Below are 27,461 nucleotides of genomic sequence, written 5' to 3'. Positions count from 1 at the left end.
GATTATTGTGACGTTTAGTGTAAAAGCAAAGATATATATTTGTTTAAATGCTTACATTTCAATGGACAGAACCAATGTTTTCAACTGATTTATGTATGTACAGTATTACTATGTAAAAATGCAAAAAAAAAAATGTAATGGCTGATTGTTTCCCCGATACATTTGTGTCCAAAAGTTTTAAAACATTTTTTTTTGTTTCTTTAATGTAATACGTTGCATGAAGACATCAATATGCTTATCATAATATTTAAATGATTTGGTCAATATTAACCATCCTTTACTGTTGCTTAGAAAGTGCATTCCCAGTGATTTGCCTTGTCGAATTTGTCTCTCGGTTTTGGATCGTCTCAAAATACTAGGTTGCAAAGGCTGGTCATGAAGGTGGCTGTGGGACAGGACAGAGAACAGGTTCGATAATGGCAGTCCTATTGGCTCAGGGGGTACAAATCCCCTACGTACAGATGAAGGATCAACTTATCCTCCCCCAATCCTAGCCGTAATGGGAAAAATGTCAAACTGATCCAAGATCAGCGTCTTGGGAAACTTCACCTTACACTGTCCTATTGAGTGAATGCTCTGTTTACAGCTCTGAGAGTCCCCCTGCAAACTCCCCCTTCTTCCACCACACCCTACGTAAGGTAACATTCTCGACATACTGTGCAGAAAGCAGTCAATGTTAGAGACAGTGTCTGAAGGGCACATGCAGTACAGAAAGCTCAGATAGTTCTTTAAAATGTTGCTCTCAGGATAGTTGAAGCCCCATGCTTCTTCCCATCCCATCCCCAAAAACCTAACATCTTATTTCAATCAAATTTGATGTCACATGCTTCATAAAACAGGTGTAGACTAAGAGTGAAATGCTTACTTATGGGCCCCTTTTCAACAATGCAGAAAGAAAAATATAGAAATGCTCAGAAAAGCAGTAATGATATCTTCCAAGAAGAAATGGCAAACTGTGTTTCCATTGAACTCCATGCCACTTTGCTCCATCAATTTGAAACTTGTCATGACACCACCTTTATATAAAGTTTGGGGATTATATATATATATATATATATATATAAACTTTAAGAACTTTGAAGTCAGCGGTTTAATTAAATTTTGACCCCAATATGCTAACATAATGCTAATACTATCTCATGAAACCTACTGTGATGACATTTGGGAGAAAGGTTCAAAGCCCCCTACCAGACCAAATAATCACAAGGTCTCTGAAAGGGATTGTGTAGCTTTGAAGTTACTTAAATTATTTGGATGTGAGTCAGCGGTTGGTGACCGTGGCTAGGTAAACCAGCTCAAAAAGTATATATTTTTTCCATAGACCGATTTGATTGTGAGGAAACTAAATATGTAATTAAATGTGAGATAGTAATGTGTGTGAACTATCCTTGTAATAAAACGCTGCTGTAGAAGTCGTATCTGAAGCCCTGGGCAGCCATTCAGCTAATGAGGCAGAAAGACTCACTTCAGCCTAAAGCCCACAACATACCTCGGTATAGCAGTCAGCTAAAGCAGGACTGAGAGCGCATGACTCAATCAGACTAACGTTTGGTCGGAGAGAGTTCATTATTCAGATTGGACAAAAAACATCTCCTGGAACAGTTTACATCAGTAAGGTTCCATACAAAATACATGGACACAAACACAACAAATCATCCAAAGAGGGAATCCGCGAGTCTTAAAGCCAATTTCTTCCCAGACACATGTAATGTGCTTCCCCCTGAGAATGCAGTTTTGGGGAGAATAAGAGCAGATTCGCCCAGGCTGTGCTTTCAATGCGAGAGATGACGATGCGCATTACAACCAGCAGAAAGACCGTTCTCAGCGTTGACAAATTCTGGCATTGCAATACTGAGATGCAGAGAGAGAAAGAAAAAGAGTGAACGATATTCAGTGATCTAACGAGATGTGAGGTCCTAAAACAGGTCTTGTAATGGGTCCGAGGAAAATCGTGTCATCGGAAGAAAAACCTTTTGAGTGTCGAAAGAGCCATTCCTTAATCTTTGTTTCGTTTGACAAAGGTGCCAGGTCTACCGTTTTAATAGGAGATTTGTCTAATCTTGTTTTGCGCCACTTATAATATATAATAATAGTTATGCCATATAGCAGATCCTTTTCTCCAAAGCGACTTACATGGATATGTTTTAACTATGGGTGGTCCCAGGAATCAAAACCACCACCCTGGCAATAAAAACACCATGCTCAACCAACTGAGCAAAACCAATAGTACTAAGAAGCATAATGAAAAACAGTCATGCAGCTACAGTGAATTCGGAAAGCATTCAGACCTCTTATTATAAAATTGATAAAATTGTTTTTCCCCCTCTCATCAATCTACACACAATACCCCATAATGACAAAGAAAAAACACATTTTTTTATTTTTATATTTGCAAATGTATTTAAAAAAAACTAAAATACAATATATACTTAAGTATTCAGACCCTCTACTCAGTACTTTGTTGAAGCACCTGTGGCAGCGATTACAACCTCGAGTCTTCTTGGGTGAGACGCTACAAGCTTGGCACACCTGTATTTGGGGAGTTTCTCCCATTTTTCTCTGCAGGTCTTCTCAAGCTCTGTCAGGTTGGATGGGGAGCCTCGCAGCACAGCTATTTTCAGGTCTCTCCAGAGATGTTCAATTGGGTTCAAGTCCGGGCTCTGGCTGGGCCACTCAAGGACAGACTTGTCCCGAAGCCACTCCTGCGTTGTCTTTGCTGTGTGCTTAGGGTTGATGTCCTGTTGGAGAGTGAACCGTTGCCCCAGTCTGAGGTCCTGAGCGCTCTGGAGCAGGTTTTCATCAAGGATCTCTCTGTACTTTGCTCTGTTAATCTTTCCCTTTATCCTGACTACTCTCCCAGTCCCTGCCGCTGAAAAACATCCACACAGCATGATGCTGCCACCACCATGCTTCCCCATCAAGAGGTACGCTTGGCATTCAGGCCAAAGAGTTCAAACTTGGTTTCATCAGACCAGAGAATCTTGTTTGAGAGTCCTTTAGGTGCCTTTTGGCAAACTCATGTGTCTTTCTGTGGAGTTGCTTCCGTCTGGCCACTCTTACTATAAAGGCCTGATTGGTGCAGAGATGGTTGTCCTTCTGGAAGGTTCTCCCATCTCTGGAGCTCTATCAGAGTGACCATCAGGTAGTTGGTCACCTCCCTGACCAAGGCCCTTTTCCCTGATTGCTCAGTTTGGCTGGGCGGCCAGCTCTAGGAAGAGTCTTGGTGGTTCCAAACGTCTTCCATTTAAGAATGATGGAGGCCTTTGTGTTCTTGGGGACCTTCAATGCTGCAGAATGTTTTCGTACCCTTCCCGAGATCTGTGCCTCGACAAAATCCTGTCTCGGAGCTCTACGGTCAATTCCTTTGACCTCATAGCTTGGATTTCGCTCTGACATGCACTGTCAACTGTGGGACCTTATATAAACAGGTGTGTGCCTTTCCAAATCATGTCCAATCAATTGAATTTACCACAGGTGGACTCCAATCAAGTTGTAGAAACATCTCAAGGATGATCAATGGAAACAGGATGCATAGCAAAGGTCTGAATACTTAAGTAAATATTTTTTTAAATTTTATTATACTTTTATTATTATATTTGCTAACATTTTGAAAAACCTTTGTCATTATGGGTATTGTGTGTAGATCGATGAGGAAAATATTAATTTAATCCATTTTAGAATAAGGTTGTAATCTAACAAAATGTGGAAAAGGGGAAGGGGTTTGAATACTTTCCGAGTGCACTGTATTGGTTTCCTTACCCTTACCCATGCTTTCAGTGGTGTGCAGTTTCATAGCAACATTTCTGTAGTTCTGTAACATTTTTTCCATGGCTTATGACATGTCTGTATGCTATTCACAATGCAAGTGAATATCCGTGATTTTCTTTTGTGTTTCATGGGTAAAGCATATTTTTACAACTTTATAGAGCTACACAAATCAATATTAGACACTTTGGGATAATTTGGACATGAAACTTAGCAACCAGAAAAAAATATTTTTAAATAGTGTATTAACAAATATTTTTTGAAAGGAAACATTAATTGTATGTGCTACCTAAAACAAAATCCTCTCTGCATGTACTTGAATGTGTCATGAACCATGATGACTTTTTCTCTTACCTATATACTAAGCTTTTGCACCAATGCAATGTTGGTCTGTAATTTTTAGACGGAATAAAACAAAAAACAAAAAAAGTATAAATAAATGAATAATTGAACAGGCAATTAAATGTTGGCCTTAAATGTATTTTCAATTTTCTCTCTCCGAACAAAGGTTTAGAACATCTGGCCATTATCAAGCACAATTTAGGAAGAAAAGTTACATTTTTTGGTGGTAAGAAAATTCAGATGATGGATGGATGATGTGAGATCATGTCTTATACCAGGATAAAAAGCACAGTGGTTTAGGGCTCTGAGCTGGGGGGGTATAGTGGCAAGACCTGAAAGACAGGCTGTGAATGAATTCTCCTCTCTATATTTACGACAGTTGGTGCATTACAAAGAAACTAAGGAACACACAACCTTTGTTTTTATACAATATATTAAATATTTTTGCTAACTTTCTGCATTTAAAATAATCGTTAGATCTCTAAATCCCCAAAACATGTCACGACAACTCAACTCATCATTACTGGGACAAGCCAATTTGCCTGCTCTAAACATTGCAAAGTTTGGCATTATAAAGAACTTTATATATGAAGTTTTATTATTTCTAAACAGCTCAACATAAACAAAATAATACAAAAAACATGTGTGATGTGAAACTATTTGTCGTGTTTTTCATCGTTGCAAAGGCAAGGGACACAAATGCCACGCAAATTCAAAAAATTACCCAGGACATAACATAAGAATTCGGTCACAGCCATATAGGAGGGGGGTGAATGGAAATGAGGTATGTATCTGTGCATGCAGAGTGAAATACGCAATACAGTGTTCACCGCAGGCTGTGGAAGGGTAACGTGGTGGTGGAAGGAAGGATTCAAATGTTGTAAAGTGTGGATTGGGATTTGAGGTTCTGTTTACACTCGCATGTCCAGCGATTCATCTTGGTTTATTAGTTAGGCGGTTCTGAATTATCAAAAGCGGTATTTCAACTTTCAGTTAAATCTTCACTAAGTTTTGAGGTTTGATACACTGCCAAAAACTCTCAAATAGACAAGCAATTACTCAGCAACAATTTATTTTATGTCACTGTACTGGTATTTCCTTTACATTTCCTGCAGTGAAGGTGACCTGCCATAACATGGAAGCAAGAGCAATTGCAAAGCTTGATGATTGTATTCAAGCAGTTATGTACCGTCATCGCAATATAGGCTGAAATGAAAGGATTGCTGTCAAATACTCCCACGTTTCTTCTTTGACCTGCTATTGCCAAAATCCTATGGAAAACAGAACTGACAGCTTTTAATTTGATTGTCATCAATTATATTGGCAGACAGTTCAGTGTGCTAGTGAAGGCAACAAGTACTTATCCGATAATACATTTCTATGAGCAAATGTGAGTTAGTATTGTTATTCACAATTACTTCAGGGGTGGGAAATATTTTTGTTGAGGGCCACATCAGGATTTAGAATTTCTCTATGATTTTAGATATTCAGGTGTAGACTGAAGTCGTTTATGCAAAATAATAATTGTATCATAGTCGGGATACCGGATACTGCCCACCCCGATCTGCAGTATGTGTACTGTATGTGTTGGTGTGTGTGGGTGTGTGGGAGAGGGGGTGAGGTAAGATGAGGGATAAAAAGGGGGAGGAGGGGCTGTCTGATACAAGGAATAAGCCTGTGAATGAGCAGGGGTAAGTGGACTGCCCGTGACTGGCCACACTCCAGTAATCCTCCCCCCCCCAAGCCCCCCGTGAGGAACGTCCATGTTCAGAGCTGCCACTGGGGCCAGATTGCTCAACTTTGACCCTGGGCGCTGATCACATGGCACAAACCTGGTGCTGGCGAAGGGGCCCGGCGCGGGGAGCACAAAGCAAGTTCTGACGGGTGAGAGAAGAGAGCAGTCGTCAGTTTGGGGAGTGATCGTCAGCAGGGAGTCCTGTGTGCCAGTCTGTTTTTTTGGTCAAATCTCAACCACATGATTCAAGCAGGCACTTACATCCCCAGTGTCAAAACAGTCTCAAACTTCATACCCTTTACTGTTTCTGAGGACAACTTTCAGACAAACCAATTCAGAACATAACTCTTCCCAGAATGCACCTTTACACAGTGATTCTGAAAGTCCAGGCCCATGACTCACTGTTACTGCAGTCATCCCCTGAAGTATCGCCAAATGCAATTGCTGACTTTAATCCAATATGGCATGTCTTGGCACACCAATCAAAGCAACCCAGTGTGAAATTATGTCAATATTTGTACACAGGATGTGGTCATTCTAGGGCAGTGATCATTCACTTTTTCTGAGCCAATGCAACATTAAAAACAGTGCTGTATGAATGAGGGTTGGGTAGTGAATTTTTGTCAATTTGATTTCACTGGACTCGCAGTGCCTGCATCTGAAGGTCAGTCTCTCAGCGACTGGAAGGAGAGAGCAACAGAGGGTCCACCTCTCACCACCCAGGTAGCTGAACTTGCACATTCAGACTAATGACATTTTTCAAAATGGGACCACTTCGCCTGCCTGTACCAGGTAAGTTAATCAAGTGTAAGTAGCCTTGGCTTGTGTGAGATGGAACGGCTCAGAGGAGCAGGTTTCTGTTTCTGTTGCTTAAGGCAGCTGAATGTACAACCACTGGGCAGGACGTTAGTCTATCGCAGGGCCTTACCCACAATCTATCTCCTTAATGCGGAGTGCCAAGCTGAGATGCATTAGGTCTAATTTTACCAGTATTTGGTATGACTCGGCCTGGGATCGAACTTCCAACTTTCCAATCTCAGAGCGGGAACAAGGCCACTGAGTTGGTCTTGTTAATCAAGTGTACCTATTGCTAATAGTGTGAGAGGAATTTAATAAACGGGAGTGCGCTGCTTTATCGTTGGCTATTCAACAGAAAAGTTTGCTGATCGACTAGGAATGCCTTAAGATTGACCAGTCGATTGCAATTGACGGGTTGGCGACCACTGTTCTAGAGTGTGTGTTGTCATGTGCCTTTCGCCTTGATCATGTAGCTCAGTGATTGACCGTCACAGCTGATACTCACCCTCGGGACGGTACTGGGCAATGATGGTGACCGTTTGGCCCGCCCCCTTTAGTGCTGCAGCCGCTTGCTCGTGGGTGGCCCCACGTAGGTCGATGCCATTAACCTGCATTGACAAAGACACATTGATCTGTACATACATTTTCCACTTTGTACAACTGCAAACAAAAAATAACAAGTCAAACAGGTCCCTCTCAACCCATTAATGTCAACCCCTGTGTGTGTGTGTGCTTACTATTCAATGCCTGTCTGACAGTGTGACGTGAAGAGACTGGGAAGTGGGAGGGAAAGTGAGAGACTGAGGGAAAGACTACGTGCCTGAGAGAAAGAGGGAACAAGTTATTCTTAGACATGTAAATCAGGCCAGAGCTGAAATGCACCTTAACTGCCTCCTCTGATCAAGTTGCCAGGGCGTCAGAAAGGCTATTGTAGGGTAGGTCTCAAGTTTTGATGGAGCGTTCAATTGGCATGTTGACTGCATGAATGTTCACCAGAGCTGTTGCCAGAGTTTCATTTTCATTTCTACTATACTACTACTACTTCATTTTTGAGAATTTGTCAGTACGTCCAACCGGCCTCACAACCGTAGGCCAGTGCATTGCGTCGTGTGGGTGAGCAGTTTGTTGATGTCAATGTTGTGAACCCAGTGCCCATGGTGGCAGTGGGGTTATGCTATGGGTAGGCATAAGCTACGGACAATGAACACAATTGCATTTTATTGATGACAATTTGAATGCACAGCGATACCGTGATGAGATCCTGAGGTGCCATTCATCCGCCACCATCACCTCATATTTCAGTAAGACAATGCACAGCCCCAAGTTGCAAGGACCTGTACACAACTCTGAAAATGTCCCAGTTCATCCAAGGCCTGCATACTCACCAGACCATTGAGCACGTCACCCATTGAGCATGTTTGGGATGCTCTGGATCGATGTGTACGACATTGTGTTCCAGTTCCCGCCAATATCCAGAAACTTCGCACAGCCATTGAAGAGGAGTGGGACAACATTCCACAGGCCACAATCAACAGCCTGATCAACTCTATGCAAAGGAGATGTGTCAAACTGCACGAGGCAAATAGTGGTCACATTGTCTGATACACGCCCCTACCTTTTTTAAGGTATCTGTGACCAACAGATACATATCTGTATTCTCAGTCATGTTAAATCCATAGATTAGGGGGTTAATTAATTGATATAAATTGACTGCGTTCCTTATTTGAGGTGTAACAATAAAATCTTTGAAATTGTTGCATGTTGCATTTATATTTTTGTTCAGTATAAATGTATGAGTGTTTACTAGCGTTTGTAACTTGAGGCAGATAATTATCTGTACAAAAAATGTGAATCTGATATTACTTACAGTACACTGCATTTGTGAAAAAATATCTATTTCAAAAAAGGGTGTCAAGAACTGCAACGTTTTTCAAAACATTAGGAACACCTTCCCAATATTTAGTTGCAACCCCTTTTGCCCTCAGAACAGCCTCAATTTGTCAGGGCAGAGAATCTACAAGGTATTGAAAGCGTTTCCACAGGGATGCTGGCACATGTTGACTCCAATGTTTCCCACAGTTGTGTCAAGTTGGCTGGATATCATTTGGGTGTTGGACCATTCTTGATACACAAAGGAAACTGTTGAGTGTGGAAAAACAAAGCAGCGTTGCAGTTCTTGACACACTCAAACTCGTGCGCCTGGCACCTATAACCATACCCCGCTCAAATGCGATTCTCTTTAGTCCTGCCCATTCACCCTCTGCATGGCACACATAAGCCATGTCTCAATTGTCTCAAGGCTGAACAATCCTTCTTCAACCTGTCTCCTCCCCTTCATCTACACTGATTTGAAGTGGATTTAACAAGCGACCTCAATAAGGGATCATAGCTTTCACCTGGATTCACCTGGTCAGTTAGTCATGGAAAGAACAGATGTTCCTAATGTTTTGTACAATCAGTGAAAATAATCCAAAAGTAGTGAAATTATCAAGGTAAAATAAATAAATAATGATGTTCTTTTTTTTTTTTTTTTAAATACGTATGAGTAATGAGACAAACATTGGAACATGTTGTTCATTTATAGCCTCAAAGGCTCCAGATATGCGATGCCAGCATGTGTTTGCACCCAAATGTGTATACTGTATGTTTGTACATAAAGTGCCTTCGGAAAGTATTCAGACCCCTTGACATTTTCTACATTTTGTTACAAGCATTCGATTTTGCAATGGCATAGGCCTACATTATTTGGGATTTGTGTGCCCATGAGAACTGTTTTCACGGTGAAACATCATGAAGTGTTACGTCAGCATAGTTACACTTGCAGTGCCTCTTCCGAGATCTCCAAGATCCATGATTCATTGCATTCTTGGGCACAGGGACTATAGCGGTTTGCTTTAAACATCTACAGTACATTTGACTTTCCACATTTTGTTATGTTACATACAGCCTTATTCGAAAATGAATTTAATCATTTTTCCCCACATCAATCTACAAGCACTGTCCGCTAACGACAAAGCGAAAACAGGTTTACATTTTTTTGGTGCAAATGTATTAAAAATAAAAAAGATACCTTATTTACATAAGTATTCAGACCCTTTGCTATGAGACTCGAAATTGAGCTCCGGTGTATCCTGTTTCGATTGCTCATCCTTGAGATGTTTCAACAACTTGGAGTCCACCTGTGGTAAATTCAATTGATTGGACAGTTGACAGTGGATGTCAGAGCAAAAACCAAGCCATGGAAGGAATTGTCCGTAGAGCTCCGAGACAGGATTGAAGGTCCCCAAGAACACAGTGGCCTCCATCATTCTTAAATGGAAGAAGTTTGGAACCACCAAGACTCTTCCTAGAGCTGGCCACCCGGCCAAACGGAGAAATTGAGGGAGATGGGCCTTGGTCAGGGAGGTGACCAAGAACCTGATGGTCACTGTGACACAGCTCTAGAGTTCCTCAGTGGAGATGGTAGAACCTTCCAGAAGGACAACCATCTCTGCAGCACTTCACCAAACAGGCCTTTATGGTAGAGTGGCCAGACGGAAGCCTCTTTTCAGTAAAAGACACATGACAGCCCCCTTGGAGTTTGCCAAAATGCACCTAAAGGACTCTCAGACCATGAGAAACAAGATTCTCTGGTCTGATAAAAGCAAGATTTAACTCTTTGGCCTGAATGCCAAGCGTCATGTCTGGAAGAAACCTGGCACCATCATGCTGTGGGGATGTTTTTTAGCTGCAGGGACTGGGAGAATAGTCAGGATCGAGGGAAACAGGGACTGGGAGACTAGTCAGGATCAAGGGAAAGATGAACAGAGCAAAATACAGAGAGCCTTGATGAGAACCTGCTCCAAAGCGCTTAGGACCTCAGACTGAGACGAAGGTTCACCTTCCAACAGTACAACGACGCTAAGCACACAGCCAAGACAACGCAGGGGAGTGGCTTAGGGACCAGATCAAACATCTCTGGAGAGACCTGAAAATAGCCGTGCTGCGACACTCCCTATCCATCCTGACAGAGCTTGAGAGGATCTGCAGAGAATAATGGGGGAAACTCCCCAAATGCAGGTGTGCCAAGCTTGTAGCATCATACCCTAGAAGACTCAAAGATGTAATCGCTGCCAAAGGTGCTTCAACAAAGTACTGAGTAAAGTGTCTGAATACTTATGTAAATGTAATATTTCAGTTTTCCGAATTTGCAAAAATGTCTAAAACCTGTTTTGGTTTGTCATTATAGGGTATTGTGTGTAGATTGATGAGGGGAAAAAAACAATGTAATCACATTTATAATAAGGTTGTAACGTAACAAAATGTGGAAAAAGTCAAGGGGTCGGAATACTTTCCGAATGCACTGTAAGTGTGTCAACAACAGTACTTCCGACGGCGACAGAGATGGCTTCGCGTTCCTATACTACTTGCCAATGTCCAGTCTCTTGACAGCAAGGTTGATGAAATCCGAGCAAGGGTAGCATTCCAGAGGGACATCAGAGACTGTAACGTTCTTTGCTTCACGGAAACATGGCTCACTCAAGAGACGCTAACGGAATCGGTGCAGCCAGCTGGTTTCTTCACGCATCGCGCCGACAGAAACAAACATCTTTCTGGTAAGAAGAGGGGCGGGGTGTATGCCTTATGATTAACGAGACGTGGTGTGACCACAACAACATACAGGAACTCAAGTCCTTCTGTTCACCTGACTTAGAATTCCTCACAATCAAATGTCGTCCGCATTATCTACCAAGGGAATTCTCTTCGATTATAATCACAGCCGTATATATTCCCCCCCAAGCAGACACATCGATGGCCCTGAACAAACTTTATTTGACTCTTTGCAAACTGGAAACCACATATCCTGAGGCTGCATTCATTGTAGCTGGGGATTTTAACAAGGCTAATCTGAAAACAAGATTCCCTAAATTGTATCAGCATATCGATTGCGCAACCAGGGCTGGTAAAACCTTGGATCATTGCTATTCTAACTTCTGCGACGCATATAAGGCCCTCCCTCGCCCTCCTTTCGGAAAAGCTGACCACGACTCCATTTTGTTGCTTCCTGCCTACAGACAGAAACTAAAACAAGAAGCTCCCGCGCTCAGGTCTATTCAACGCTGGTCCGACCAATCTGATTCCACGCTTCAAGACTGCTTCAATCACGTGGATTGGGATATGTTCCGCATTGTGTCCAACAACAACATTTACGAATACGCTGACTCGGTGAGCGTGTTCATTAGAAAGTGCATTGATGATGTCGTTCCCATAGCAACGATTAAAACATTCCCAAACCAGAAACTGTGGATTGATGGCAGCATTCACGTGAAACTGAGAGCCGAACCACTGCTTTTAACCAGGGAAAGGTGACCGGAAACATGACCGAATACAAACAGTGTAGCTATTCCCTCCGCAAGGCAATCAAACAAGCTAAACGTCAGTATAGAGACAAAGTAGAGTCACAATTCAACGGCTCAGACACAAGAGGTATGTGGCAGGATCTACAGTCAATCACGGATTACAAAAAGAAAACCAGCCCTGTCACGGACCAGGATGTCTTGCTCCCAGGCAGACTAAATAACTTTTTTGCCCGCTTTGAGGACAATACAGTGCCACTGACACGACACGCAACCAAAACCTGCGGACTCTCCTTCACTGCAGCCCATGTGAGGAAAATGTTTAAACGTGTTAACCTTTTGTAACTAGGGGGCAGTATTTTCATTTTTTGATAAAAACGTTCCCGTTTTAAACGGGATATTTTGTCACGACAAGCTGCTCGACTATGCATATAATTGACAGCTTTGGATAGAAAACACTCACGTTTCCAAATCTGCAAAGATATTGTCTTTGAGTGCAACAAAACTGATGTTACAGGCAAAACCCAGATAAAAATCCAATCAGGAAGTGCCCCATATTTTGAAAGCACTGCATGCCAATGACTCCTTATATGGCTGTGAATGGGCTACGAATGAGCTTACATTTTCTACCTATTCCCCAAGGTGTCTACAGCATTATGACGTCTTTTTACGCATTTATGTTGAAGAATAGCCGTAAGGGACCACATTGAGCAAGTGGTCACATGATGGCTCCCGCAGAAAATCTTGCGTAAAGTACTGAGGTAGCCATTATTCCAATCGCTTCTAATGAGAAACCAATTGTCCCGACGGATATATTATTGAATAGATATGTGAAAAACACCTTGAGGATTGATTCTAAACAACGTCTGCCATGTTTCTGTCGATATTATGGAGCTAATTTGGAAAAAAGTTTGGCGTTGTAGTCACCATTTTCCGGTCGATTTCTCAGCCAAACGTGAAGAACAAACGGGAGCTATTTCGCCTACAAAAATAATCTTTTTGGAAAAAAGGAACATTTGCTATCTAACTGGGAGTCTCCTGAGTGAAAACATCTGAAGTTCTTCAAAGGTAAATTATTTAATTTGATTGCTTTTCTTATTTTCGTGAAAATGTTGCCTGCTGCTAGCAGGGCATAATGCTATGCTGGGCTATGATAAACTTACACAAATGCTTGTCTAGCGTTGGCTATAAAGCATATTTTGAAAATCTGAGATGACAGTGTGATTAACAAAAGGCTAAGCTGTGTCTCAATATATTTAATTTGTGATTTTCATGAATAGGAAAATTTTCTAGGGATATTTATGTCCGCTGCGTTATGCTAATTAGTTGGAGGCGATGATTACGCTCCCGCATGCGGGATGGGTATTATCAAGCAAGGCTGCAGGCCCAGACGGCATCCCCAGCCGCGTCCTCAGAGCATGCACAGACCAGCTGGCTGGTGTGTTTACAGACATAATCAATCAATCCTTATCCCAGTCTGCTGTTCCCATATGCTTCAAGAGGGCCACCATTTTCCCTGTTCCCAAGAAAGCTAAGGTAACTGAGCTAAACGACTACCGCCCCGTTGCACTCACTTCTGTCATCATGAAGTACTTTGAGAGACTAGTCAAGGACCATATCACCATATTTGCTTAACGCCCAAATAGGTCCACAGACGATGCACCTCAACCACACTGGACACTGCCCTAACCCATCTGGACAAGAGGAATACCTATGCGAGAATGCTGTTCAACTACAGCTCAGCATTTAACACCATAGTACCCTCCAAACTCGTCATCAAGCTCAAGACCCTGGTTCTCGACCCCGCCCTGTGCAACTGGGTACTGGACTTCCTGACGGGCCGCCCCCAGGTGGTGAGGGTAGGTAACAACATCTCCACCGTGCTGATCCTCAACACTGGGGCCCTACAAGGGTGTGTTCTGAGCTCTCTCCTGTACTTCCTGTTCACCCATGACTGCGTGGCCAGGCACGCCTCCAACTCAATCATCAAGTTTGCGGACGACACTACAGTGATAGGCTTGATTACCAACAACAACGCAGAGGGAGCACCCCCTATCCACATCGATGTGACAGTAGTGGAGAGGGTTGTAAGTTTTAAGTTACCTCGGCGTACACATCATGGACAAACTGAATTGGTCCACCCACACAGACAGCGTCGTGAAGAAGGCGCAGCAGCGCCTCTTCAACCTCAGGAGGCTGAAGAAATTCGGCTTGTCACCAAAAGCACTCACAAACTTCTACAGATGCACAATCAAGAGCATCCTGTCGGGCTGTATCACCGCCTGGTACGGCAACTGCTCCGCCCTCAACCGTAAGGCTCTCCAGAGGGTAGTGAGGTCTGCACAACGCATCATCGGGGGCAAACTACCTGCCCTCCAGGACACCTACACCACCTGATGTCACAGAAAGGCCATAAAGATCATCAAGGACATCAACCACCCGAGCCACTGCCTGTTCACCCCACTATCATCCAGAAGGTGAGGTCAGTACAGGTGCATCAAAGCAGGGACCGAGAGACTGAAAAACAGTTTCTATCTCAAGGCCATCAGACTGTTAAACAGCAACCACTAACATTGAGTGGTTGCTGCCAACACACTGACTCAACTCCAGCCACTTTAAACAATGCTACTTAATATAATGTTTACATACCCTACATTACTCATCTCATATGTATATACTCTACCCTATATCATCTACTGCATCTTTATGTAATACATGTATCACTAGCCACTTTAAAATATGCCACTTTGTTTACATTCCCTACATTACTCATCTCATATGTACATACTGTTTTTTGATACCATCTACTGCATCTTGCCTATGCCGTTCTGTACCAACACTCATTCATATATCTTTACGTACATATTCTTTATCCCTTTACACTTGTGTGTATAAGACAGTCGTTTTGGAATTGTACTGTAACTGTTTCTCAGGACATTCTTGAAAATGGGACATCTCAGGAGTATAATCTTGTTCTCAAACCTTGTAGTACACTGCCAATTACAGTACATGTGCATATCTGTGTGTGTATATGTAGAAACATTATAAGTATAAATATCATTATGTGCGTCTGTAGGGGTAAACTCACCGACAGGATCTGGTCTCCCCTCCGCAGCTCTCCGCTTAGGTCGGCGGGCCCTCCCGCCAGGATGAAGGAGACAAAGATGCCCTCTCCGTCCTCCCCGCCCACGATGTTGAATCCCAGGCCTGTGGAGCCCTTGTGGAGGACCATCCTCCTGGGATCCCTGTACAAACAGGTCAGATAGTACATCAGCTCAGCATCCGAGTCCGAGGGGCTTAGCATCTTGACTGTCCGTCCGGCAGAGAAGAAAGAGAATCACACACACAAGCAGATAGAAGCGGGGGCACGTAGAGCGCGCCTAGGCACAGTACAGAGATGGCAGAGGCCCAAAGGAGCATTGTGCTCTACTTAAATCATTGTCCCATTTCTGACTGGTTTCCTGGAGACGAGGAGCCTGCACATGAGCGTGAGGTCACAAGTGTGCATGTATGCACGCACACACGCAGGCACACACACATTCACACATAGCCATGTGTGAAGACGGAGAGCTAGCATCTGCCACCAGCTCCCACTGGGCTAAAGTCAAATAGCAATCAGGACATTCAGGACTCTTTGGAGAGATGAGACTTGTTTTCCCATGTAGTGCCACCAATCTACTCTGAAGGGAGCGCTGTCGCTGTCAAACCAACAAAATTATATAGTTAATAATGTATGCAAAGTAAGGCTAGAAGGTTCGGAGTCCCTTGCCAGGTGTCTTTTTGAGTTGCTTGAGAACAGTAGGAGACTATGTCTAAAGACAGATTAAGTCTGGAAATCATGTTATAGGGATCGATAGCAATGAGTCTCAGAGTGAGAGCGCTGATCTAGGACAAGGTCCCATGTAATCTTATGCATTGTGCTCTAATGGTTAAAACTGATCCTATATCAGCACTCCTATGCTGAGATGCTTGATACTGTACATATACATTGTCACTGACCTAGTTGCAAAGTGCTGCGCTGTGGGTTGTAGGCTCCCGCTTCGACAGACTGTTGTGACAGGCCTAACACTTGTTGCATAACAATAGATCTACTGGGGGGTTAAAGGAACACTTCACAGATTTTTAACATCATTCAGCACCATACCACTATGTGTGAAAATGTCACCTTTGAATATGAAGTAAAAAAATCTGTGAAATACTGCTTTAAAGTAATTGGGTAAAGCAGTGATGCACAAAAACATTTAAGGTGTGTCTCAAACAATTTGTGAAATAAGGTTAGGGTACGACATTGTCCGAGCATAGTGATTAGTAAGTTTTCCTATAATACAAGGGGAGTTTCTCAATTTAGGGGTGGTTCTCAACCATTTTCAAAAGAAGGCAAGGAGAGTACGGAGGAGAGGACGCAAGGAGTCGAGCAAAACCAATCGATTCTCTCATTGCCTACCACAAATCTGAACTGTGAATAGAGCAGACAAATTCTAATCTGGACCATTTTCATTCTTTCAATCTAATTAGGGCTGGCATGATAATTGAATAATCGATTAAGGATATAGACAGTCATGAAATTCAAATAACCATCAAAACTGCAAAAAAAAAAACACATATATATAAATACATATTCCGTCTCTCACAGTTGAAGTGTAACTATGATAAAAATGACAGCCCTCTACATGTATTGTAAGTAGGAAAACCTGCAAAATCGGCAGTGTATCAAATACTTGTTCTCCCCACTGTATATATCATTATTTTTAGTTTAAAATTGTATTTATTTCAAAAAATGTCCTTCGTATTTAAGTCAGAAACTTTACCCAAAAGCAGAAAAGTAAAAGTAAGCCTGATTTACAGCCCACAGGAAGGAGACAAAAGTAGAGCCAGTTGTAGAATGTTGTGTTGTGGAATAATCAGCTGACTGAAAAAGGGAAATCCAGCCAACCATCAGTGTCTGCATGGCGTAACCTGCCAGCACCCAACAGAGCGTTGCTTCCAAAATGGAACACTAGATGGCAACCAAACTCCAGACGGCATCTGAATGTCCTTTAATGTAGCACAAAAGCTTGAACTGAACTTGAAATGCAGCCATGTATTTGAAATCTTCTTAATGTAGCTAATAATATTGGTTGGGATGTAATTATATCCATGGAAATGGGGATATATACATGTTCTGTGCTTAGACCAGCTTTGAGAATATGATGAGTGGGAAAAACATTAACTAATATTAGGTTACATGGACTCTCCACGATGTTGAAAGCTTTCCACAAGGATGCTGGCCCATGTTGATTCCAATCTTTCCCACAAGTTGGCTGGATATCCTTTTGGTGGTGGACCATTCTTGATACACACGGAAAATTGTTGACCGTGGAAAACCCTGGCAGCATTGCAATTCTTGACACAAACCGGTGCGCCTGGCATCTACTACCATACCCTGTTCAAAGGCACTTAAATATTTTGTATTTTCCCTTCACCCTCTGAATGGCACACATACACAATCCATGTCTCTTAAATATCCTCCTTTAACCGTAACCTGTCTCCTTCATCTACACTGATTTGAAGTGGATTTAACAAGTGATGTCAATAAGGGATCATAGCTTTCACCTGGATTCACCTGGTCAGTCTATGTCATGGAAAGAGCAGGTGTTCTTAATGATTTGAGAGACAATGAGCATGGTTGACCCGGTTGCTAGGAATGACAAGCTGCCTTCACCACTCTCATTAATAATAATACTACATGTATTACATTTGTAAAGTGATTTTCAATATACAAGAACAATCTCAAAGTGAACAAAAGAATAAATAATAATAAACAAATATATCTGACCATATCATGAAAGCAACAATCAAAGTCTGGGAGGAAGGATAGGCCTGTTGATAGAGTTGAGTCTTAAGGACTGCTTTAAAAGCTCCAACAGTCTGAACAGCTTGGAGACTATCCGGAAGGGAGTTCCATGGGTGTGGTGCACGGGAGGAAAAGGCCACGGTAGACGCACCCTTTTAAAAGGCGATTGAGATGCATTCAAATCAGAGATTGTTATTGGACAAGTTCAGGTAGTCCTTCCTTTTTTCGGCTGTTGTTTTCTTCCATTTTGTTTCTAGTGAACACGACCCTGATTACATTACACTTCTGTGAGAATACAATGGTATTTAAGCCAGGGTTGTTAATAAATCATTCGGGTGGGCCCTTGCCCTCCCAGTGTCCCCAAAGGCCCCCCTGTGACAGCAACACAGGCAGCTGAAACACATTGATATGGAGAGAGGAACGGTCAGGTAGCTGGAGGCCCACCAGAGGCCATTCTAGGCTAGGACACAGGGAGGTGGCCCACAGTCAAAATGCTAATGCTAACATGGCTCTGTAAAATCTATTCAGCACACCAGCAATAGCTAATTTAGTGTTTGCGGCACCAAGGCAACCACAGGCATCTCACTGTAATCATGTGGGCGAATGAGAAAACAGAAAATTCGTTGTGAATTCCACCTCTCTCTGGGTAAGCTCAGACAACCAATTCCGCCTATGCATTAAGCTCCATGAAAGGCCTCTCTCTTCTTGCCTCATTATTTCATGGCACCTTTCGTTAGGCTCTCCCAGAATCGTTGTACTCATGCATCCCTTTGATATTTAAGTGTTAAAATCTGAAAATGTCGTAAGGAGAATGCTATGAAAGTGAGAAGCAAACCTCCATTTTGGATAGACTGCTGGGTAGGTTACAGAGCATATCTAGTGCATATGTGCTTTGCTTCAACATTTCATATGTCCAGAAAACGTTTATTTTCAACCTTCCTACAAAAGTTAACGAATGTTAATTGGTCTGATATTCTGTATAACCTTTGTGCAACAAATGAAAATCTAAATACTGACAGATATATAACTCAACTTACAGCAATCGCATAATGAGTGTGCATAACGCAGTTTATAAATTGAAATATTGCTATTGACTGTGGGTGGGCTTCCTCTATCAGCATCCACCCACAGCCACTCATTTTCTGCGAGCGAGAAATGTAAATACAACCCATGTTTATTTATTTTCCCTTTTGTACTTCTACTATTTGCATATTGTTATAAACACTGTAAACAGCCATAATATAACGTTTGAAGTGTCTCTATTCTTCAAAAACTTTTGTGAGTGTAACGTTTACTGTTCATTTCTGATTGGTTATTTCACCTTTGTGTATTATCTATTCCACTTGCTTTGGCAATACAATACATTTCCCATACCAATAATTCCCATTGAATTGAGAGAGTGAGAGCCACAGTCGGTGAGCATTAGGTAGTAATCAGTTATATTGTGGAGCAAGCTAGCACAAGGCATAAGGGGTTCAACTAGAATTTAGTTTTTTTATGTGGAGGTCCAAGAATCTGTTAAATGGTCATGTCAATTCTTCATATTTACACATTGTTTCTTGGAGAATATAATGAATTATAACCACGCGTGTCTTCCTGCTCTGCATAAGTGTGACTACTTTATACTGCAAAGCCATGTCAACGCTGGTCAAAATAACGTTGCGTGATTTCCATTCGAGTTGTTATAGCAGAAACAACACTGTACACAGAACATGACCATGTCCAGATGCTCTAAGTACTTGTGTTTTCTCACTCAACTTACAGCAGAATGAGTGACGAAAACAAACTCCTTTGAGAAATGCTTGGAACTGCACACACCCTTGCATTCTAGAGTAGGTTTTAAAGAGACAGTCTGATTATTCTCTGCTCCCTCTGAGAAGTCGCCTCACAATACCACAGCGTTCTGAGGTTGGAACTGCATTACGGGAATGGAAGAGGCAGTGCACTCTGCTCACAACAGAGGGAATGCAAATTGAAACGGAGATGAGGCAATCCGAAACGCAGTGGGCGTCGCAAACGAGCACCTTCTTTCCTACACAGGGTATTACTTTTGACCAGCGCCCTATAGGCCCTTGTCAAAAGTAGTGCACTGTATAAGGAGGGAATAGGGTGCGATTTGGGACGTAACCACTGGAAACACACTGCCTTCTAGTTAATTAGGGTCCAGACAAAGAAGTATTCATGCCTACCAATGAGTAATTAGACAAAACGTTCCCCTTTAACAAAAGAAATGATTAAATACTAATATGTTCTAATATTCCAAGTCTTTGTAAAAGGAGACGGTAGCTAAGGCTCCTTTTATTAAAACATAAAAATATCTCATAAAAACATTATTATTAAGGTCAAATGGACAAATAAAATCTGGGCTCCGGGGTGAAGTTTCCCCAAGTTAAAGATCTGGAATCAGGTTCCCTTCCCCTAACCCAAACTATGTCTATTAGTGAGGAAAATGCCAAACTGACCCAAGGTCAGCATCTAAGGGCAGCTTCACCCTACAGTACATCGATACATTATGTCAGCTACACTTGAGCAATCAATAAAGGCTTATTGAATACCACATTCAATGGCTCTCTTATGCATCTCAGTAACCAGTGTTTGACATGTCAGACACATCAAGCATAGGGAAAGTCATCGAAATGTATTCAATTTCAGTCGGCACATCCAGAGCGAATCTAAGATCATTCCATCCGTATTTGTCATTTCAGGCCAAAAGCATTTGTGTGGTATGATACAAATGGCACAGACTGAAACCAAGTGAAGCAATATCCTGACAAATAGTTGAAAAAAAAAAACAATCACCCGATTTATAAAATCATATTTTGTTTTATCCACATGACCAGACAGTGGTACAGTGATGCAAAACACATCACACTTTTTTACTGAAAGTGCTCTCACTTTACTGCTGACATGCACCATTTTTGGAGACCGTATCAACAGTGGACTAATGAACAAAATACTAAGGACGTTTTTGTTGTTGTTGAGCAAAGTGATCCTTTTAAATGCCTTAACGTTCAATGCATCTTGTTCTCTGTTCACATTGCATTAGCCTGGTCCAACTTCAACAATGAGTGACGCACATTTGAACTAATCTGGTCCGAATAGCATGCACTTTAACAACTCATGCCTTATTCATGGTTACCATCACACCCCAGCTCTGTTGATTGTACGCCCAGATACGTTGCTCATGCAGAAATGATAAACAAGCTGAAATAATAAATAAGCCCCGCACAAACGAGATAAAGATGGCAAAGTGCTGTTACTAGGAAAAAGAGCAAACAATCAATAAAAGACAAACTATTGTATGCTTACCACTAACGGAATCTTGATCATTATCATATAAAATAGCACCCCAATACTTATTTTTCAATTGATGCAAAAAGAGTCTACTGCTGTTCTTGTTGATGTAATATCTATATTATTTTTTGTATTATTATTATTTGTATAATAACTCCCACGGAGGCCAATTAGGAACTACTTTAGTTTTCAGAACATAATGCAGATCATTGACATTCTAAACAAACGAGCAAAACTTAACGAAGGTGGAGGCCATCCTGAACCACAAGGGAAATAGTGCTTGAGGGTTCAACTACAATATGTTCAGGGAGAGCTAAGAAAGAGATATACAAAATCTCAGACTGCTTGACAATATATCTAATATATATGACCAGTGAAATCACATCTGGCCCCTTAACGTTGCGATCACACCGACCACCGGCTGCACAAGAAGTGTAAAAGCATCTGGTGCGTTAAGTGCGCTTGATTGTGTTTGAGTGTGTCTGAGTAGCTGCTATAGGCTTCAACATACCACTTTTAAAACCACAATTACCGAATACTCTGACGCTTTTAGAGAAAACACATTCACTTATAACAACACTGCCCGTCTTCGGGGGGGGTCCAAATGTGTTTGCAAAAGATAAGGCCAGCAGGTTTGGACTAGATCAGACCCCCTGGAGGTGAGGGAGCCGAAGGGAGGAGAGGCATGCAGGTTTAGAAGAGCGAGACCCTCTGGAAACAAGTGAGAAAGTGAGGATAGGAGGAGAGTAGGGGGCATGGAGGGACAGGTAGGAGAGGCATGCAGGCTTGGAAGAGCGAGCCCCTCTGGAAACGAGTGAGAAAGTGAGGATAGGAAGAGAGTAGGGGGCATGGAGAGACAGGTAGGAGAGGCATGCAGGCTTGGAAGAGCGAGCCCCTCTGGAAACAAGTGAGAAAGTGAGGATAGGAAGAGAGTAGGGGGCATGGAGAGACATGGAGAGACAGGTAGGAGAGGAAGAGAGTAGGGGGCATGCAGGCTTGGAAGAGCGAGCCCCTCTGGAAACAAGTGAGAAAGTGAGGATAGGAAGAGAGTAGGGGGCATGGATAGACAGGTAGGAGTGGCATGCAGGCTTGGAAGAACGAGACCCTCTGGAAACGAGTGAGTGTGTGTGAGGATATGAAGAGAGTAAGGGGCATGCCATGCCGTGCAATACAATGCAAAGCTATGCCATGCAGCGGGTAGAATACCTGGTGATCTCGGAGTCAGGGAGCAGGCCTAAGTGATAGTGAGGGAAGGGTATGGAGTGGAGGAGGCTTTTGTCACACTCCATGGGGGAATAGCAGCGGGGAGAAGGTGTTTTGTCACACAGTTTGTTCACAGTGCTGTAAACTGGCTCAGGAGGCCTGGGGGTAGGAGAATAGAGCAGAGAGAGTGGTTAGTACAGAGAGTAGGAGGAGACAGAGACAGAACAGAACAGAGGGACAGAGATAAACAGAACAGAATAGACAAATAACACCTATGTTATGGGAGTGGAAAATGAAGAATGAAACCTTGGTTTATAAAGCATTTACATGTGCACTCAGGCTTTTGTTGTTTTACATGCAAAACACCTACAGTTACACGTCTTTTTATTCATTTAGAATTTGGATTCCACAAAAGTATCAGCACTCAATCCCCCCCTCCATGCTGTCGGCACAGAGAGCCCTCCATGCTGTCGGCACAGAGAGCCCTCCATGCTGTCGGCACAGAGAGCCCTCCATGCTGTCGGCACAGAGAGCCCTCCACGCTGTCGGCACAGAGAGCCCTCCACGCTGTCGGCACAGAGAGCCCTCCATGCTGTCGGCACAGAGAGCCCTCCTGCAGACTTCCACTTCACTAGTTTCAACTTCACCACACACCAAGCTAACATTACTGCTCCAGTGACTTTTCCATCTGCTTTATCTTTGACTATAAGCAAAAAAAGGTCAAACTTGTTTTTTAGTATCAAACAAAGTGATTTGCACCATGATAGTACCAGTAAAGGAAAGCCTACTACCATCAATATGGGGTGGTAGCCGGTGACAACATATGCGGGAACTAAAATCTATATTCATTACTGAACAATCTGAAAATCTTTAAGCTTCATTTATTTATTTATTTTTATCAGCAATTTTGTCAATGCGCATTCCGAGTATGCACATCACTAAAGTGGCCTTGTGGTTAGTGTCCGCCCTGAGATTGGAAGGTTGGGTGTTCGATTCCCGGCCGAGTCATACCAAAGACAAAAAAATGGGACCCAAAGCATCTCTGCTTGGCACTCAGCATTAAGGATATAGGTTGAGGGTAAGGCCCTGCAATAGACTAGCATCCTGTTCAGGGGGTGTACCTATACATAAAGCTGCTACAGGAACAGTAGATGGGTGCAGGAGCCTATGAGCCACTCTGGCTCGCACAAGGCTACTTACTTACATCACTAAAGCCCGCTCAGGGCAAAAAGAGGCCGCTTTGAAAGGAAACTGATATGAGAACTGTAACAGGGATCCATATTCAGACAGCACACATAAATTACTTTTTTTTATATACTTGAGCTTAGGAAACTGAGCAAAACATAAATAATGCCTCTTAATGCTATAATCCCTCTTTTTTAAACTCAAATTAAATCACACTGACAGATGACAGTGAAGTTTATTGGTCATTTTTGCACTTTGCACAATTATTTTGCACACGTATATGTATGTTACCCACTGCACACTCTGTCTTGCATTAGAGGATAAAATGAGGACAAAGATGTGTCACAGATGGAATGGGAGGACAAACATGAGGGTCAGCGGTCCTTTTGAAATGTCTCACCTCAACTGGAAGTGCTGCGAATCAAACCTGTGACCCTCTCCGTCATCTATTGAGGCATTTCTGATTGGGGAAGAGATGAGACCAACAAAGGAAGTGCAATAACAGAGTCAGAATCAGGGTGGCAATACGAAGGAAAACTGCAAAAAGGATCAGACATGGTTTTATTCATTAGAATTACGAATACTAATAGCTTTATATTTACAATATACTTTGTATGCATTTAGCATAAAAGCCAAACGAAGACAGAGCATGCATATGTGTTCTTTGTCTTTGACACAAACAAACAGTTGGACGCATGCTACAGAGGATGACACAAAGTGTTTGATCAGGGAGAAATGTTTGATAAACAAATAAATTCCTTCCAATAGAGACTACAAACGGGACCACCATAATGCATTTCTAAAAATACAAAGTCCTCATTGCCAAAGGTTCATTATTGATATGGTTCAATTACCCAACCTTGGGACAGACTGTTTGTTCCCACACTCGGGACTATGACTCTCTATTGGTTACAATAGACTTTTAGCCTCCCATCCTATTCTAACCACCTCTCGCTGGCTTTGTATTGTTGTTACCTGATGAAATTGCTGTACAATATGATCTTGTTGCCATCTAATGCACATTCAGATGTCATAAATCAGCAGTGCAGAGCTCTCCCTGTCCTTTGCCATGCCCTGATTGTATTACTGTTGATGACATTTGTAAATGTGCATGTACACCCTGGCCCATCTACTGTTGCTAGCCCCAATTCTGACTTGTGCTCTGATATCTGTTTCACTGATTTCTGCGTATTAACTAAAATGGATAAACTGAAAGTGTGGGTTCACAGCTCCAATCCAGATGTGTTTGTTATTACTGAGACATGGTTAAGAAAGAATGTTTTGAATATTGACGTTAACCTTTCTGGTTATAATCTTTTTCGGCAAGACAGATCTTCCAAAGGTGGTGGAGTGGCAATCTTTACCAAGGATCACCTTCAATGATCGGTTGTCTCCACCAAGTCTCTCCCCAAACAATTTGATTTGCTGGTTTTAAGCATTCAACTTTCAAATACCTCTTTGTTGACTGTTGCTGGGTGTTATCGTCCACCATCAGCACCGGCCTGTACCCTACCTGTCCTAAGCTCTCTCCAGGACTCTTACAAGTCTGAATTTGTCCTGCTAGGTGACCTAAACTGGGACATGCTTAAACCACCTGACCTAGTCCTAAAGCAATGGGACTCCCTAAATCTTTCTCAGATTATCACCAATCCCACAAGGTATGACTCCAAACACCCAGAAAAGGCTACTCTTCTTGATGTTATCCTCACAAATAATCCTGATAGGTATCAGTCTGGTGTTTTCTGTAATGACCTTAATGATCCCTGTGTTACAGCCTGTGTTCATAATGGCTGCTCAGTGAAACGACCTGTCCTGGTTTGTCATAGACGCTTGCTGAAAAACTTTAATGAGCAGGCCTTCCTTCATGACCCAGCTTGATCCCTTCTGTCGAAGATGCTTGTACATTCTTTTTTTTATATTGTCAGTGGTATTGTGAACAAACAAACACCCTATTAAAAACATGTTCAGCCGCTAGCTCAACCGTGATCTTGTAGAGTAACTCCACCTGAAGAATTGCATTTGGCGAAAGGCTCCTGACATGCATACTCAGGCTGACTGGCTCTGGTTCAGGCAAATGAGAAATAAGTGCACTCAGGCTAACCGGAAGGCCAGAGTTAGTTACTTTAAGGAGCCGCTCTCTCTGTGAGTCTAATCCCAGGAAAGACCTGGAGAATAAACCCTCCTCCTCACAGCTGCCCATGTCTCTTAATGTTGATGATGTGGTTGTTACTGACAAGAAGCACATGGTTGAGCTCTTTAATCACCACTTCATTAAGTCATGATTCCTATTTGACTCAACCATGCCTCCTTGCCCGTCCAACATTTCCTCATCTCCCTCCCCTTCGAATGCGACTATCCCCGATGCTCCTAACGTCTTTTCCCGGCCCTGCTACTAAGTTTCTCCCTGCAGGTGGTCACTGAGTCCGAGGTGCTGAAATAGCACCTTCAACTTAACCCCCAAAAAACATCTGGGTCAGATGGTTTAAAACACTTTCTTCTTTAAGGTTGCTGCCCCTATCATCGCCAAGCCTCTCTGACCTTTTTAGCCTCTCTCTCCTCTCTGGGGAGGTTCCCATTGCTTGGAAGGCAGCCACGGTTTTTCCTTTATTTAAAGGGGGAGATCAAGCTGATCCTAACTGTTATATGCTATTTCTATTGTTCCCTGTTTATCAAAAGTGTTGGAAAAACTTGTCAATAATCAACTGATTGGCTTTCTTGATGTCTATAGTATTCTCTCGGGTATGCAATCTGGTTTCCGCTCAGGTTATGGATGTGTCACTGCAACCTTAAAGGTCCTCAATGATGTCACAATTGCCCTTGATTCTAAGCAATATTGTGCTGTTATTTTTATTGATGTGGCCAAAGCTTTTGATACTGTAGACCATTCCATTCTTGTGGGAGATCCTTAAACTTGGAGTATTGGTGTCTCTGAGGGGTCTTTGGGCTGGTTTGCTAACTACCTCTCTCAAAGAGTGCAGTGTATAAAGTCAGAAAATCTGCTGTCTCAGCCACTGCCTGTCACCAAGGGACTAACCCAAGGCTCGATCCTAGGCCCCACACTCTTCTCAATTTACATCAACAACGTTGCTCAGGCTGTAGGAAGCTCTCTCATCCATTTATATGCAGATGACAGTCTTATACTCATCTGGCCCCTCCCTGGATTTTGTGTTAAACGCTCTACAACAAAGCTTTCTTAGTGTCCAAAGCTTTCTCTACCCTTAACCTTGTTCTGAACACCTCCAAAACAAATGTCATGTGGTTTGGTAAGAAGAATGCCCCTCCTCCCACAGGTGTGATTACTACCTCTGAGGGTTTAGAGCTACAAGTACTTGGGAGTATAGCTAGATGGTGCACTATCTTTCTCTCAGCAATTATCAAAGCTGCAGGCTAAAGTTAAAGTTGTACCATGTTTTGCTGCTGCCATGTTGTGTTGTCATGTGATGCTGCCTTGTTGTCTTAGGTCTCTATGTAGTGTAGTGTTGTCTCTCTTGTTGTGATGCGTGTTTTGTCCTATATTTGTATAGTATAGTTTTTTTAAATCCCAGGCCCCTGTCCCCGCAGGAGGCCTTTTACTTGTTGGTAGGCCGTCATTGTAAATAAGAATTTGTTCTTAACCGATTTGTCTAGTTAAATAAAGGTAAAATATATATATTTTTTAAAAACACCTTAAGTTGAAATAAGTAACGATTTGTACGCAGTATTTGTCCATTATGTGAGCATTTATATAATGGACAAATGTGTGTGCCGTTTATATTTTCTAATACACTTTATGTGCAGTACTATTAAGAAAGTTGTTGTGGAGTGTACAGACGTGCACGTATCATTCACAGTGTATAAGTGTGAACGTGTGTGATGCTCCATTGGTTGCAGGGCTGCATTAGCCATTCTTTTTGCTCCTGCCGATGAAACCAGTGTGGTTGGATATAAGCCCTGCCCTGCTCAGTGGCCCACTTTCTATCTCTCCCCATAC

General features: G+C 42.4%; 1 protein-coding gene across 13 annotated transcripts in view; it reads right to left on the bottom strand.

The window, feature by feature from the left end:
- LOC135548842 (disks large homolog 2-like) overlaps positions 1-27,461 on the bottom strand; it is a 437,518-nt gene that overhangs the window by 18,983 nt on the left and 391,074 nt on the right. For 8 of the 13 annotated variants that reach the window (XM_064978837.1, XM_064978825.1, XM_064978836.1 and 5 more), the window contains 5 exons: positions 23,892-23,951; positions 22,310-22,465; positions 15,065-15,221; positions 7,146-7,248; positions 5,940-5,984 (listed from right to left, as the gene is read on the bottom strand). In XM_064978837.1, coding sequence (XP_064834909.1) covers positions 5,940-5,984; positions 7,146-7,248; positions 15,065-15,221; positions 22,310-22,465; positions 23,892-23,951 — 521 coding nt within the window. The remainder of the gene's footprint in view (positions 1-5,939; positions 5,985-7,145; positions 7,249-15,064; positions 15,222-22,309; positions 22,466-23,891; positions 23,952-27,461) is intronic. The other 5 variants (XM_064978829.1, XM_064978830.1, XM_064978834.1 and 2 more) reach the window with 1 other exon arrangement.

This window comes from Oncorhynchus masou, chromosome 11, assembly GCF_036934945.1.
Source record: "Oncorhynchus masou masou isolate Uvic2021 chromosome 11, UVic_Omas_1.1, whole genome shotgun sequence".
Lineage (NCBI taxonomy): Eukaryota > Metazoa > Chordata > Actinopteri > Salmoniformes > Salmonidae > Oncorhynchus > Oncorhynchus masou.
Note: the sequence above shows the minus strand (reverse complement) of the source record. Positions and strands in the feature narration are given on the sequence as shown.